Source organism: Ascaphus truei, chromosome 8 (genome assembly GCF_040206685.1).
Source record: "Ascaphus truei isolate aAscTru1 chromosome 8, aAscTru1.hap1, whole genome shotgun sequence".
In the NCBI taxonomy this organism is placed as follows: Eukaryota; Metazoa; Chordata; class Amphibia; order Anura; family Ascaphidae; genus Ascaphus; species Ascaphus truei.
The window spans coordinates 3,794,515-3,809,778 of NC_134490.1; the positions used below are offsets into that span (position 1 = coordinate 3,794,515).

The window sequence follows — 15,264 nt, forward strand, 5'->3', positions numbered from 1 at the left end:
CACCCCTTACGGCTTCGTCAGGAGTGTTTCACATTGAATGTCACAGTATGTGCACTGATTGTATATCAAATATGGAATTCTAGACATTCCCACACCGTTGCATGCACTAATTTGAGTTCACTGTCACTTTTTTCAGAAATTATATTTTTTCATTAAGTTGAGTAGATTTAGGGAGGAGCGCCATTTCTAACATTTGTTATTCTATGCAAATAACTATTGCAAAATTAGCTTTTGAGATAAACACGGATGGAACAATCTAAAGATCAGTGTGATTGCTATACCCAGTTAGATTGTGCACTTATTTAAAACATTTTTAAATGTGGTCCAAATAATTCTTTGTAAAGAAAGCTAGCGACCCAAAGTGTTTTGTGACACTTTGCCCTTATAAATGCTAGAGGTCCTAAGTTATTAAGATGTATGGCAATTGAATCAAAGATAAACTTTGGGAGGGTTTAGTTTACACTTATGCCACGAGGATTAAATGAGATGGTCGATCTAGTTTCATTTCTAGGCCCATCCTAAATTGTGTTATATATAGTTCTAGGGGAAATCCACTTTTTTCCTTGTTCTTTTTTGTTAATCAAAATTGTGCTGAATTGCACGAATTTAATATTGAATAATATATTCTTTGCCACTTAGTAATTAGTATATACATTTAGCACACGTGCTTTATTAATTAACATACATACTTAACGCATAAGTGTTTCACCTACTAATCAGTAAACAGACTTAACAGGTGTTTTATTCATGCTGTTGTGGCGTTGTTGTAATGTTGTGTGTAATGGAGTTGTTAATTAGGAAATATCTCCCATAGATTGAATTCTATATTTATCTTTTTGTAAACATTTGTGAAATATTGAAGCATATACATATTTATTACTCCATAAGGACTTTAATATATACTATCCGATGTAATGTCTGATTGGTCAGAGATGAGGGAAGGGATCTTTGTGAGACAATGTAAGTGAAATGGACCAGCCGGGACAGAGGACTTGCAAAGTTCAGAATCTAGATCGTAACTCTCTAAATAGAAGGTATCACCTAATGCTGGAATAAATACGCAGATCTTTTTATTTTCACTTTTTCCTTCTGCACCCCTGATAAAGAGTACAGTACATTAGAAGATTCATACAGTGGAGAGTGGGTGGTGTTTTCGGCTTCTAAGCCAAACAGGATTGTGGCCACAGAGGAAGAGACGGAATAAACATGTAAATAATGTTATACTTTGGGACTCTTGGAATGCGTAAGGAAATAGATTAGAGTCTAATCCCTTTTCTTATTAACTTATTTTTTTACTCTCTCTCCCTCTCTATTTACATATATTTGGTGACATATAGGACTATTGTTTTATACCTTTGTTGACGGTGATTCTCCTCTCCTTTTGTGGTCTTTAGTTCTAGCTTTGGTGATAGAATGACATATTTAGGATGTCTTGGCTTCAGGCACAGAAGACAGAACCGCTAGTTACCTGAGAAGGCCGTTTGCCCGCTGTTCACTGACTCTGTTTAAAATAGCATTAAAAGACATGATGGATGGGGCAGTGTGTATGGAGCATTGAATGCTGGCAATGAGCGAGGATAACTCACAGGGCTCTATGCATCAGTGGCAAAATGTTGGTGCAAAGGCGTTGGTTTGTTGCTGCTCGCGCTGAAATATACCCGCTCCAGGCAACGTCTACGTATTAACCTTAGTTGGGCAAATTTCGGGTATGCCTGCGACCAGATGATGGATTGACGGCGCTAGTGGGAGGGGTTAGGGGGCGCAGTCACATTTGCATATTGGTGCAGGTCTATGTATTAAAAAAACATGCGTCTGGTGTTAGTAGAAATACACTTTATAAATACGTCACGTTTCCAAATGTTAATGTTTTTGCGCAGCTGCGTCGATGCGCGCGCAACCTCTGATACACAGTGCGAAAGTGCCCAGGGGCACGGAAACGCACCTTGGCTTTAATAGGTGTTTCTGTGCAGTAGTGCCTGATTGGCACTCTCATACAAAAGCTTAATCGAAGTTCCCTTTTGGTGGGATATGTTGTGATATGTTGTGATATTCTGCGATATTCAGCACTGCCATTAAATCCTATGGAAACGCTGTGATATTCTGCGACATGTTGGGATATGTTGGGATTTTTGTGCAAACAATGAAGCCTGTGCCTGTACTTGTGTACCGCTGGTAACGTAGGATTGGGTGCGTTACCCTGCTAGGTTCCTTGGTGAATCTCTGGAATTGTAAACACCCTGGGCATGGTGGACCCCTAACTTCTTTTCTCTGCTTCCCTTGAGAGTTTTCAGCCCTACCCTGTTTCAGAGCATGACACAATGTGTGTGCCCATTCCTTGCCCACACAGCCGTTCCACTCCGCCTGCTTTGTGAGCTTTGTGTTTAGTCTTAATCTGTCCCTGCCCCCGCTTGCTTTCTTTTGATATCATTAGCGCTGTCTCTTGTGTTATTTATCTTGGCGTGGCCTATAACAGCAAACTATTTTTTTTCAGGCTGCTCTTTCAATCCTCCTGGCTCCTCTCTGTGTTTGCTTTTTGATATCTCTCCGACGCCCCAAAAATGGGCATTTTCTTCTCTGAGCTAATGTGTGTTTTTTTCACCTTCAATGACCTCTGAATTTTAAACCTACATTGCAAAGCACTGAATGAAGTTAAAACCCGATGAGAAGAGGTGTGCAAGTTCTCAAGAAGTCCAAGGCCTTCCCTCGCTCTTAGCATGTTTTAGTTAGAGGCTCAGCATGGCTTCAGCTGTAGCTCTCAACACATTGATTTCGCTTTGCGTGAGATTCCTGTATTTCAAGAGGGGAGAAACAGTTGAAATCTAAGGCTGAAATGATACAGCCTGCGCGCCCTCCTGCGCCCGCGCACATAACCTCCTGCGCCCGCGCGCATAGCCTCCTGCGCCCGCGCGCATAGCCTCCCGCACTCCTGCAGCACCAGCGATCTGTGAATTTGGCTGCAGGAGATTGGGGAGGTGTGGTGGGGGGGTCACGAAGCTGGGTCACTCTCATTGGCTGAACCGCTCACGTGACGCGGACGTCAAGCGGCCGTGCACGAAAGACACATTTTTTTGTCTCTTCAAATCGCAGTCACGCCATCGCGCTTCCTTGTGCGCACGCGCACTTTGTGCGACCTCTAAGGGATCCTGCCATTTGTGCTTGGCGCATGAGCATGCAAGCGCCATCGCACACAGTACAAGCTCAGCCTAACAGGGTTACCTGATCTTTTAAAAGTGCAATCCGTGGCATCTGACCAAATAATAACATTTTGTAAATAACAATGTAATTGACTTCTGTAAATGTAACCATGTGTAGAATAAATGTTTGGATGCTTTTGTTTCTTTACAAATTGAGCATTAGGGGAATGTCTGTTAAACAAGTGTTTCATGCGCCCTTAATCCCACCCTGTTCTTTCTTATCAGCGTGCCCATACAGTTAAGGGTAAGGGGAGCAGGAGAACTTCACATGTGCAAACGTTTGTGGAACACACAGGGGAGCAGTCAGAGGAAATCAAACCTCTCCCAACTCTCAGCTGTTTATAAATTTACTTTAAAACAAGATTTTAAATTACTTATAAATGTCAGATTTTGGTAACAAGGGCATCAATCACCCAGACGTAAACCTCTTAAATATGTCACGGTCTTTGGTACACTTTGGCCCTTGTATGGATTGCTCCATTAAGTGGTGGAGGTCCTGATGTTTAACTGCCTTGGCAGTACACAGTAGAAGGAGAGGGTAATGAAAGAGAGGGAGACTCCATGAATCTTACTGTGTTTAGTTAGGGCGCAGAATCGGACCCCACGTTTGGCCGTTTTTGGTGCTTCTCAAGGAGATGAAGGCAAAGCTAGTGATACATTTTGCCACATGCGCCGTCTCGGGTCCGCACAGCCGCCCAGAAGCCACTTGAGAGTGTTAACATGTCCTTGGTTAGTGCATTGTGGGGCACAAGTGCTACAGTGTTGAACTATAACCAGTCGTCTGCTGAGGCCCTACAGACTTGTCTTCACGTACCAGTGTCTCACGAAGCTTAGTGACGCCATGTCTAGTGACAGTCACCCAGCGGTGACACACGGTCACAGGGTCAGCATGGTAGAATAAGAATGTTTATCACAAGGTCATATGTCAGGTCAGCGCATACCCTTCTAAGAATGCCCCACTGATAGCGGTGTCTCCTTCATATTGAAACTCCTGGCATAATTAGGATGCCTACTAGGGAACACAAACCATTACTGTTTTAAAAACTGTTGTACTACTGAAGGAGTTAAAAACATAGGCGCTACGTATCAAGAGGGAAAGCTTGTATCATTAACGTTACACTAATGAAGGGCTGACGTCAGTGTTTCATGGCGCTTGCAGTGTAGGGAGTGGTTGTATATACGTAGTTGGAGTCAGGAATCCGTTCCCCGATGGACAACACAATAAGATTTATTACATTCAGTGTCAGTTAAACCCAGCAGGTGTAACGTAGGGTTATCTCCTTTGTTCAGAGTGTTCATTAGTGTCAGATGTCAGAAAGTCGAGTAGGAAGTTTCAGGCATTTCCTCAGCGGCGTGTCACTGCGTCACATCGTGTCACTGCGTCACATCGTGTCACTGCGTCACATCGTGTCAGCTCGATACATAAGTTAGGAAAGACTAGGGGGAGTGACGTTTGAAACGTGTCTGTGATCACACACTGCCATTTTTCTTAGCGCTTACACATAATAAAAATAATGCTTAGATAACTGTGAACAGACTTAACCCCTTTCCTGCCAGAGGGGCCCTGCTGTGATTCGTTAACCAATTCCTCTCCGTGTAAAACGTAGTTTGTCATGAGGGAAGCAGGAATTCTCCAAAGTCATTTGGATCAGTTCCTGTGTAATAAAGTCATTGCAATGGGTTTGTCCAAGGAGCATATTCTTTTAATAAACAAAATAATTGCTCATAGCAGGTTCTAAATCATTGATTTGAGTTGGACGGACTGTGCTGGTCCATTGAAGAATGAAATCGCCTATCAGTAGCATGGTTTTTCTCCTGGTGTAATACAACAGATACAATATGAGCCATGCTTTGTATGTGTTCAGGTCGTGTGTGTGTGTGTGTGTGATGAGACATCTTCTGTGTGTTATATTGTCTCTTTATGAGGTTTGTAGTTTGTGACATTTGTAAACCATCCTGAAGTCCCCACGTAAGAAGGCGATCAGAACCAATAATCGTGCAGATTTAGGAATGAAGCTTATTTCCGCATATTACCTCTTGTATGGACATTACTATTGCACTGTTGCCACCAATAGGTTAAACATTCCGTGCGTATAACATATGTTCTCCTAATAATTTCTTCTGTGTGCGTGAGTCACTCCAAGACTCCCATTGCTTTCCTGGAACGTCTTCATCTATGAAAGCTTGTGAGTGAAACAGCAGAGTGACAAGGGGACAGGAGGCAGGGAGAGGGAGGATGCTGGGTGCTCACACATCATGTCTGTGTGTTATCAGTCCAAGGTCTCTGGAAAGCTCACATGCATGTTTCTTGCAGTAATTTCTATGTGCTGCGGACCTACGGGGGCCCTGATTTGGGAAATGGGGGATGATGTCATGGCTTCTCATGCACCATGTACTCCTCTCTCACGTGCATAGGGGACTAGCCCAAGGAACGCGTGGGGCCTTGAATGGTGGCTTTCATGTGGTGGTTCCTGATCTGCACTGTTGAACCATAATGAATAACCCCAACACAGCAGGCAGAGAGTCTTCTACAAAGCATGCAACAGGTGTGTAAGCAGAAGCGAACAGGGCCATGGCCTAATGCTCATTTGAAATAGAAAAACTGGCTTTACTACTGTGTTCATAAAAAGAATAATGAGAAAGAAATTGCAGAAAGCAGGTATCCCATGCTAAAATATTTGTTATTCTCCCTGTTCACATGGCGGTCATCTATCGCCCACCACCTACTCATCCCCCTTCTGCCTTTCTCACTCACTTTGAATCCTGGGTCTCTTTCTTTCTCTCCTCAGACTCGATTGTTCTTCTCCTTGGGGACTTCAACTGCCACATTGATGACCCCACTCTCCCTTGGGCTTCCCGCTTTCTCTAACCTCTTCAGTGGACTGCAGCCAGCACCCACAAGTATGGCCACTACCTAGACCTGGTTTTCACGAAAAACTTTTCTCTATCTGATTTCTCGATTTCCCCCTTTCCTCTCTCTGACCATCACCTCATCTCATTTTCTCTCTCTCGCTTCTCCCCTTGTCCATCTACCCCTCGTTTCTGCTGAGACCTGCGCCCTATTAACCTACAGTACCAGCTTTTGATCCCACTTTATGCTCCTCCCTCTCCTCTCTCAGCCCTGCTCCAGAACCTGGCAACCTGGTCAGGAACTACAACTCTGCCCTATCCTCCTCTCTTGATCTACATTCCCCGCTTTCTCTCTGCCGTTCTTGCCCTTCTAACACCAGACCCTGGCTATATTCCCACACGCACATGCTGCATTCCTACACTCGTACTGCTGAATGCCTCTGGAGGAAATCTCACACTCTCGCAGACTTCCTTCACTACAAATTGATGCTGTCCTGTTTCAATTCTGCCCTCTCTCAGGCTAAACAAATTTACTTTTCTTCACTGATCAACATCCACAGGTCTAACCCACACCAACACTTCTCTGTCTTTGACTCCCTACTCAGACCACCCTTGGCTGCCTCTTCTTCTTCCTCCATCTCACCTCAGGACTTTGCTGACTATTTTAAGGAAAAGATGGAATCCATACGTCAGAACATCCCCTTTGTTTCCTCCTCCCATCCTACACCGCTTCCTAACTCTCCTCCTGCCTTCCTTGACTCTTTTTCCGCTGTCACAGAGGAGGATGTGTCACTGTTGACCTCCTCTTCTCCCTCTACCACTTGCCCTCTTGACCCCATTCCCTCCCATCTCCTAAAACCTCTTGCTCCTACTATAATCCCTAAACTCACACACATTTTTAACTCCTCCCTCTACTCAGGTAACTTTCCCTTCTCCTTCAAATATGCAACAGTCATACCATTACTCAAAAACAGCAACTTTGACCCTACTTGCCTTTCTAACTATCGACCTGTCTCCCTCCTGCCTTTTACCTCTAAACTCCTTGAACGTCATGTATTGTCTCGCCTGCTCCATTTTCTCACCACCTATTCTCTCCTAGACCCTCTACAATCTGGTTTAAGCACTGCTCAGTACACTGAAACAGCCCTCACTAAAATAACTAATGACATCCATGCTGCCAAAGACAAAGGTGATTACACTCTGCTCATATTACTCGACCTCCCTGCAGCATTTGATACTGTGGACCACCCTCTCCTCCTTCACATTCTCCATACTCTTGGTATTCATAACAAAGCTCTATCCTGGATCTCCTCTTACATTTCCCATCGTACTTTTAGTGTCTCTTCTGCTAACACCTCCTCCTCCTCTATCGATCTCTCGGGGTTGGTACCCCAATGCTCCGTCCTGGGACCTCTTCTCTTTTCTCTGTACGCACACTCTCTAGGGGACCTAATAACATCTCTTGGGTTTAAATATCACCTCTGTGCTGACGACACACAAATTTACTTCCCGGCCCCTGACCTAACACCTGCTGTACAGACCAAAGTTTCTGAATGTCTCTCTGCTATATCATCCTGGATGGCCCTCCGCCGACTTAAACTCAACTGGTCAAAAACAGAGCTCCTCATACTTCCTCCCAAACCTGGCCCTACTACCTCCTTCGAAGCCCCCCTTTTCATTGATGATTAAGACCGTGTGCCTGATTCTTCTTCTTCACTGGATCTATTTGGGACATCAGGAGCTCCCCAGAACCAGCGCACCGGCGGCTAAGTACCCCATTATCACCTGTTTGTTTGAGTGCGTGCACTACCATCATTCCTACTACCTCCTTCCACATTACTGTTGGAAGTACTATCATCCACGCAGTAGCCCAAGCACGCAGCCTAGGTGTCACACTCGTCTCCTCTCTCACATTCTCCTCTCACATTCAAAACGTATCTAAAACCTGGCGCATTTTCCTCCACAATATTACAAAGATACGCCCTTTTCTCTGTTGCTCGACTGCTAAAACTCTAACACAGGCCCTTATTCTCTCCCGTCTCGATTACTGTAACCTCCTGCTGTCCGGCCTTCCTGCCTCTCACCTGTCTCCCCTACAATCTATCCTAAACGCTGCTGCCAGAATCACTCTATTATTTCCTAAATCTGTCTCAGCATCTCCCCTCATGAAATGCCTCTCCTGGCTTCCTATCAAATCCCGTATCTCACACTCAATTCTCCTCCTCACTTTTAAAGCTTTACACTCTTCTGCCCCTCCTTACATCTCAGCCCTAATTTCTGGCTATGCACCATCCCGACTCTTGCGTTCCCCTCAAGGATGGCTTCTCTCTACCCCCTTTGTATCTAAAACCATCTCCCGTCTTAAACCTTTCTCACTGACTGCCACACACCTCTTGAATACCCTTCCCCTCAATACCCGACTAGCACCCACTCTATCCACCTTTAAGACCCACTTTAAAACACACCTGCATAACGAAGCACATGAGTAGCTCCGTGGCTAATACTATACACATGATACATAAAGCTTGGCCCCTTGCAGACGCACTTACCAGAACGCCCTCCTGCTGCATCTGTATGTTCTTCCTACCTACCAATTAGACTGTAAGCTCTTTGGAGCAGGGACTCCACTTCATAAATGTTCATTTTTATGTCTGTAGCACTTATTCCCATTTTCTGTTATTTGTGTTATTTGTTATTTATATGATTGTCACGTGTATAACTGCTGTGAAGCGCTATGTATATTAATGGCGCTATATAAATAAAGACATACATACATACATTTATCATTGGGGGCAGGGCTTGGGTTCCCTGTATACGATTAAGACTGGCACCAATATATAACCATATAAGCAAAATTCGTCAAAAAATTGCTGAGCCTGCATGAAACGTCATCGTGAAAATGCCAGTGCTTGAAAAGGCATATTTGACTCCATCTCCGAGTACCTGCTTTTTCTTAAAAGTTCACCAATTCCCTCTGATAGTTTGACATTTTTACTCATAACTCAGTAAAGCAAAGCAACAGATACACACCAGCCAAATAACTCCAGGTGCAGAGCAGTGTGATAATGACCCAAACTCGTCTCTCATCTGACCTTGCACTGCTATGCCAAAGTTGGTAAGATGCCAGCGGTGCTGCATTCATAAGTGTGTGTGTGTGTGTGTGTGTGTATATGTGTGTATGTGTGTATCTATATATATATATATACACACACATACACACTCTATGGCTCTCCACAGAATTAGCTTAGCCTGGTTGCAAACAACTTGCAGAAAAGATGTATTCAAGATGGTCAACGTTTCGGCTCTCACGAGAGACTTAAGTTTTGAGAGAGGCTCAGGTGAGAGCCGAAACTAAACAAACGTAATCTTCAGAATTTGTCATATCAAAATACCTTCCTTTTTAAATACAGAATTTTTCCTGTCAAAAAGAACATTTCATCACCTTTTCCTCAGTACAAGTGAAAATATCAGTGCAATATAGTGCCCGCGTGGCAACCTAAATAAACGTATTAATGAACATATGACAGCGAATAAACCTGTGATATAGAGTCCAAAAAAGAGTCCTGGTGCTGCCCAAAAAGTTAAACTGGTTATCTCACAACCAGGAACGGATGTGGAAGTAATAAACCTCTTGTGGCGCTGAGGCAAGGAGAGGCCTGTGGGAATTGATTGGACCGTGGATATAATCCTGTTCCTTAAAATGAATACCTCAAGAGAGGGGAGACAAAACATAGAAAACACTGCAATAGTGCATTACCCAAGGACTATGTATGTAAATGAACAGAGCAATTTATTATAACAACAATGAAAAAAATAAAATAGCATACATATGTATAACAAGTATAAAACATCTCAGTGCGGCAGCACCTAAATGAATAAAACTTATAAGAATAAATCACGGCGGAGCAAGTTTTATTCATTTAGGTGCTGCCGCACTGAGATGTTTTATACTTGATATACATATGTATGCTATTTTATTTTTTTCATTGTTGTTATAATAAATTGCTCTGTTCATTTACCATACATAGTCCTTGGGTAATGCACTTGTCACGGGAACTTGTGAGAGGCTACAGTAATACACACCAAAAATATCTCTGGGTTGAATTGAACACGACTTAGATATGATAAATTAGAGTTTATTCCTTAAATAAGGTGAACACATAAGATATACAAATAACAGGCAAAATATACACTTACATAGGGTTGGGGATGATGAAGTAATCAGGAACCAGGATTAGCAATTCATCGGGCATCAAATAGTTGGTAAACTTGAAGTCACGAAAACACGAACAACACTGAGTATAGGCTGGACACTGGTTTATATGCAATTTCCAGTCTATACCTTATTATTGAGGGTAGGCCATTGGAGAACAATTACCTGCACCCAATCTCTCCTTGCCACCTCACCTGAGGGACACCTTAACACCCGCCCACTGGGTGGATATTATTCTAATCAGGGGGCTTAATTCCTCAGCCCCCCTCCCACAATCCTGGCGTCTTAAAGTCTAGTTTGGCCAGGATACCCTTTGTCCAAGGTGAGAATTACCACACTTAATCTCAAGTACCCATGTCCTGCCTTCTGTTGTGCTTGCATACACAAGCAGGGTGGGGGAGTCTTTGATCAGGAGTTTATGATCGATCATTTGTCTGCCATCCTGATCATTAACATAGCATATGGGCTCTGAGATTTTATACCAGACCCAAAATACAATTCATACCTTAATACCTTCACATATTAAAATAATCCGTTCTGCTGGGCCCAGTGGGCTGATACTTGCCAATCCCTCATGCTGGAGGGGATTCTCCAGGGTGGCCAAGTTTCAGCTCTCTGCGACCCCCAGAACCGGAGATACACAAATGCAGTTTAAAACACTTTTTAATTTAATACAGGATTCTCCGCTTTAAAATGAATCTCTGCCTTTCACTCTTTTCCCATTGAAATCAACGGGCTCCGCCGCCATGGGCTTTCAATGGAGCAACTCCACCGTTGAAGTGAATGGGTTCCGCCGCCATAGACTTTCAATGGGGCAACTCCGCCATTGACATCTATGGGACTTCTCCGCCTTTCAATGGAGGAACGCCGCCGTTGATGTCTATGGGGAAAATCACCAATTTTTACAGTTGCCCATACTCCGCCTGGTTGTTCGGAGAGGGCTGGAAATGGCCATGCAGTCATGCCGGAGCAGTGACTACAGGCGACCCAACTCCCAGCCCTCTGGTCCTCGCAGAACCGGAGATATGGACTTACACTTTTTGCAGTTTCGGACTTAGCCGTTTTAAAGCCACGTGGCTCTCTCCCATTGGAATCAATGGCCGGCGCCGCCATAGGAAATGCATGGACGAGCGCCGCCATTAGATTCAATGTGACCTCCGCTGCGCCATTAGAGTCAATGGCGCGACCCTCTTGTTGAGCTCGACCCTTTACGGGGGTCCTGGATTCTCTGACCCTGTGGTGGTCGAGTATGGGGAGGCCTAGGAGCTAGGGGCAAAATGAATTTTATTTCTAGGTGCCCTAGAACCTAAGGTTCCCACGCCAATCGTGGTTGAACTTGACCTCAGTGATAAAGCTCTTTTCAAAGACATTATTGTATCCGCTCTTGCGTCTGCGGTTTGGATGGCTGCCAACCTGTTCCTGGAGGTCGGCGTCGAGGAATCCCCATTGAAGTCAATGGCCCCATTGACTTACAATGGGAAACCGCCGCTCCTCCTCTCGGACGCCACCTGCTGGTCTTCGCTGGAAACAGGCCCAAAACCGCCAGATCTGCCATTGGAATGCATGGAGCTGCAATGGCGACCTATTGAAGGCTGCAAAATGGAGCCTGAAAAGGCGGGAACCTGGACCAAAGGGCTATAAACACTAAGTTAACCTTAACGCTTTCCCTCCCGCATCAATCCCAGTGTATGTGTTAGTGCAAACACTGGAACAGAAACAATGAATTTTTACAGGGGAATATACATTTGGATTCTGAAGCAGGGTAAAAACACATTACTGGACCGCAGTCCAGTTAACCCCTTGCTTCCCAAGTGAGAGCAGGGGGTGGCCAAATGGGGTGTAACCCCTTTAATACCGGGCCAAACCCCTCTCCCATGACAGCACTATTGCAGTGTTTTCTATGTTTTGTCTCCCCTCTCTTGAGGTATTAATTGAAAGGAACAGGACTATATCCACGGTCCAATCAATTCCCACAGGCCACTCCTTGCCTCAGCGCCACAAGAGGTTTATTACTTCCACAGCCTTTTCCTCAGTACTCAAAGAATTCAGATAATGACTTTTACCTCTACAACGCAGATTATTTATATATAAAGTGATCTTTTTATTTGCTATATGCTATACGGTGGAGGTTTTTTGTCGTCTTTTTCACCCACCATACTTTATATTAAGTACGGTAAACCTACCCAGCTTGAAAATTGCAAAGCCAGTATAACCAACCTCACACTGATGAGACCCAGAAGGTCAAAACAGCTGTCTGTGAGTGGTTTGACTGGCTTTGCATCTAATGCCATGCTGTACTTAAAAGCTGTGTGAACAGCGAGCATTTGCTTATAAGGGTTCCATGTAAAAATGGATTTCAGGCTAAAGGTGACACATTGTGTGCCCATTTGCATGTCATTTCCCAGACTCCCTTGCTGCAGTGGAAGCACTGTACGCTAGGTGAAAATGGTGGAAGGCAGGGTGGCAGACCTGTCTAAGACATGTGAATGTGCTCACAAGTGATATTCCTTATTGGTGTTTCTGCGTGTGTGTGCGTGTGTATATGTATACACATGTAGAGGTATCAGTACCGTGTTAGCCGAGCTTCAATAATGAAAAATAACGGTACAGAACGGTATCGTCTATTTATTTTTGATTTTATATATATATATATATATATATATATATATATATATATATATATACACATGTAGAGGTATCAGTACCGTGTTAGCCGAGCTTCAATAATCAAAAAATAAATAGATGATACCGTTCTGTGGCTAACGAAATGCTTTTATTTGTGCGAGCTTTCGAGATACACTGATCTCTTTTTCCGGCGATGTTACAATGAATGAAGCAAGGATAACTTGAAAACAGTGTCTCTTGGAATGTTATCTGTGCTTGTCCTTCCCCCGGTGTGGATGTGTTTTATGGCTAGAGGTGTCAAAGGGTAACTGAAAGCAAGTGAAGAAAGAGTGTGTATGTGTATCAGTGTGAATAAAAATGAATGGAGAGCCCACAGTATAAACAGTGCTCTACACAAGGTGTGTGTGGAGTGAGAGGGATATAAATGGTGTGGGTGGGTGTGGAAATGTGAGAGTTTGTAGCACAACTAAAAGTGTGTGTGGATACTATGTGGTCCCTATTGGTGTATATGGATGGAGAAATAAGGAGTATTAGTATGTGTGAGAGACAGCTGTGTGTGCATACATATAGCACAGTATGTACAGACATGGCCTTTAGCGCTCATGGGAAGAGAGTTCGCTAGTGTCAGTAATGACTCATAAAATTTCGATCTCTGTTTAGGCCACTGCTAAGTGTCCCGAACAGTTGCATAAATTTGTATTCATACAACCGTCTCTCTTTCGGGGTTTTAAGATTACCTTTGAGTATGGCAACCCTCAGATCGTTCATCTTATGGCCAGAGTCAGAGAAATGTTCGCCAACAGGACTGTCTCTTGTTCCGCGTGTGATGCTGTGGCGATGCAGGTTCATTCTCTTGTTTAGCCCCTGTCCTGTCTCATAGGTGAGACAGGACAGGGGCTAAACAAGAGAATGAACCTGCATCACACGCGGAACAAGAGACAGTCCTGTTGGCGAACATTTCTCTGACTCTGGCCATAAGATGAACGATCTGAGGGTTGCCATACTCAAAGGTAATCTTAAAACCCCGAAAGAGAGACGGTTGCATGAATACAAATTTATGCAACTGTTCGGGACACTTAGCAGTGGCCTAAACAGAGATCGAAATTTTATGAGTCATTACTGACACTAGCGAACTCTCTTCCCATGAGCGCTAAAGGCCATGTCTGTACATACTGTGCTATATGTATGCACACACAGCTGTCTCTCACACATACTAATACTCCTTATTTCTCCATCCATATACACCAATAGGGACCACATAGTATCCACACACACTTTTAGTTGTGCTACAAACTCTCACATTTCCACACCCACCCACACCATTTATATCCCTCTCACTCCACACACACCTTGTGTAGAGCACTGTTTATACTGTGGGCTCTCCATTCATTTTTATTCACACTGATACACATACACACTCTTTCTTCACTTGCTTTCAGTTACCCTTTGACACCTCTAGCCATAAAACACATTCACACCGGGGGAAGGACAAGCACAGATAACATTCCAAGAGACACTGTTTTCAAGTTATCCTTGCTTCATTCATTGTAACATCGCTGGAAGAAGAGATCAGTGTATCTCGAAAGCTCGCACAAATAAAAGCATTTCGTTAGCCACAGAACGGTATCATCTATTTATTTTTTGATTATATATATATATATATATATATATATATATATATATATATATATATATATATATATATATATCAGCTAAATTGGATGTTACCTTTAGAAACTACCCTACCAGCAAAATAATCTATTGCGTTCACCTTCATTATATACCAGATATCTCCTTTACCCTTTTGTGGTTGGAGAGTTAAACACCTTATATTTTGCTGCAAATGAATTAACCCCTTCCGTCCTGCCGCTGCGCAGCGCACTGCCATCCTCGGCGGAACCGAAGGGGTTAAGACCATCCCGAGCCCTTACATGCAGTTTCTGGCTGGGTTCCTCTAACATGTCAGAAAGACGCAGCTAATTGGCAATGATTAGGTATGTCTGAAAGCCGATTCCCTGTGATTTCAGCACACATAATTGTTCTGTGTAATCCAGCCTGTCAGAGGCCTTTCATCTCCCCGAGAGATCACAGGCGATGGGTTTGTGCAAGCTAGGTTTCTCTCAGCCACACACGGCTGGCTTCATCCCCCTTTCCGAGGGAATTCTCCCAGCGCTGTTGTGACTAGTTGGCCGCGGATTATATTGAGGTCACCTGTGCGTTCCTGTCTCATGATTGATTGACTGGAATTAATTACGTTGTCAGAGCTGTAATGGATGTTAGATTGCAGAGTCTGATAAATGCAAGGAGCAAGCAATTCTGCTCCATTTCCTGTTGAAATTTATTTATTTGCTTTTTTGTGTGTGCGCGCGCGCAAAGAGCGCG

The 15,264-nt window shown here is 43.8% G+C and overlaps 1 protein-coding gene across 2 annotated transcripts in view; it reads left to right on the forward strand.

Annotated features, from left to right (window-relative positions):
• The window catches only part of LRMDA (leucine rich melanocyte differentiation associated), a 522,263-nt gene that overhangs the window by 372,540 nt on the left and 134,459 nt on the right, over window positions 1-15,264 (forward strand). Inside the window, exon 4 of one of the 2 annotated variants that reach the window (XM_075610344.1) lies at window positions 5,984-6,095. The exons of the other annotated variant lie outside the window; for it this stretch is intronic. Coding sequence (XP_075466459.1) covers window positions 5,984-6,095 — 112 coding nt within the window. The remainder of the gene's footprint in view (window positions 1-5,983; window positions 6,096-15,264) is intronic. 2 annotated transcript variants of the gene reach the window in all.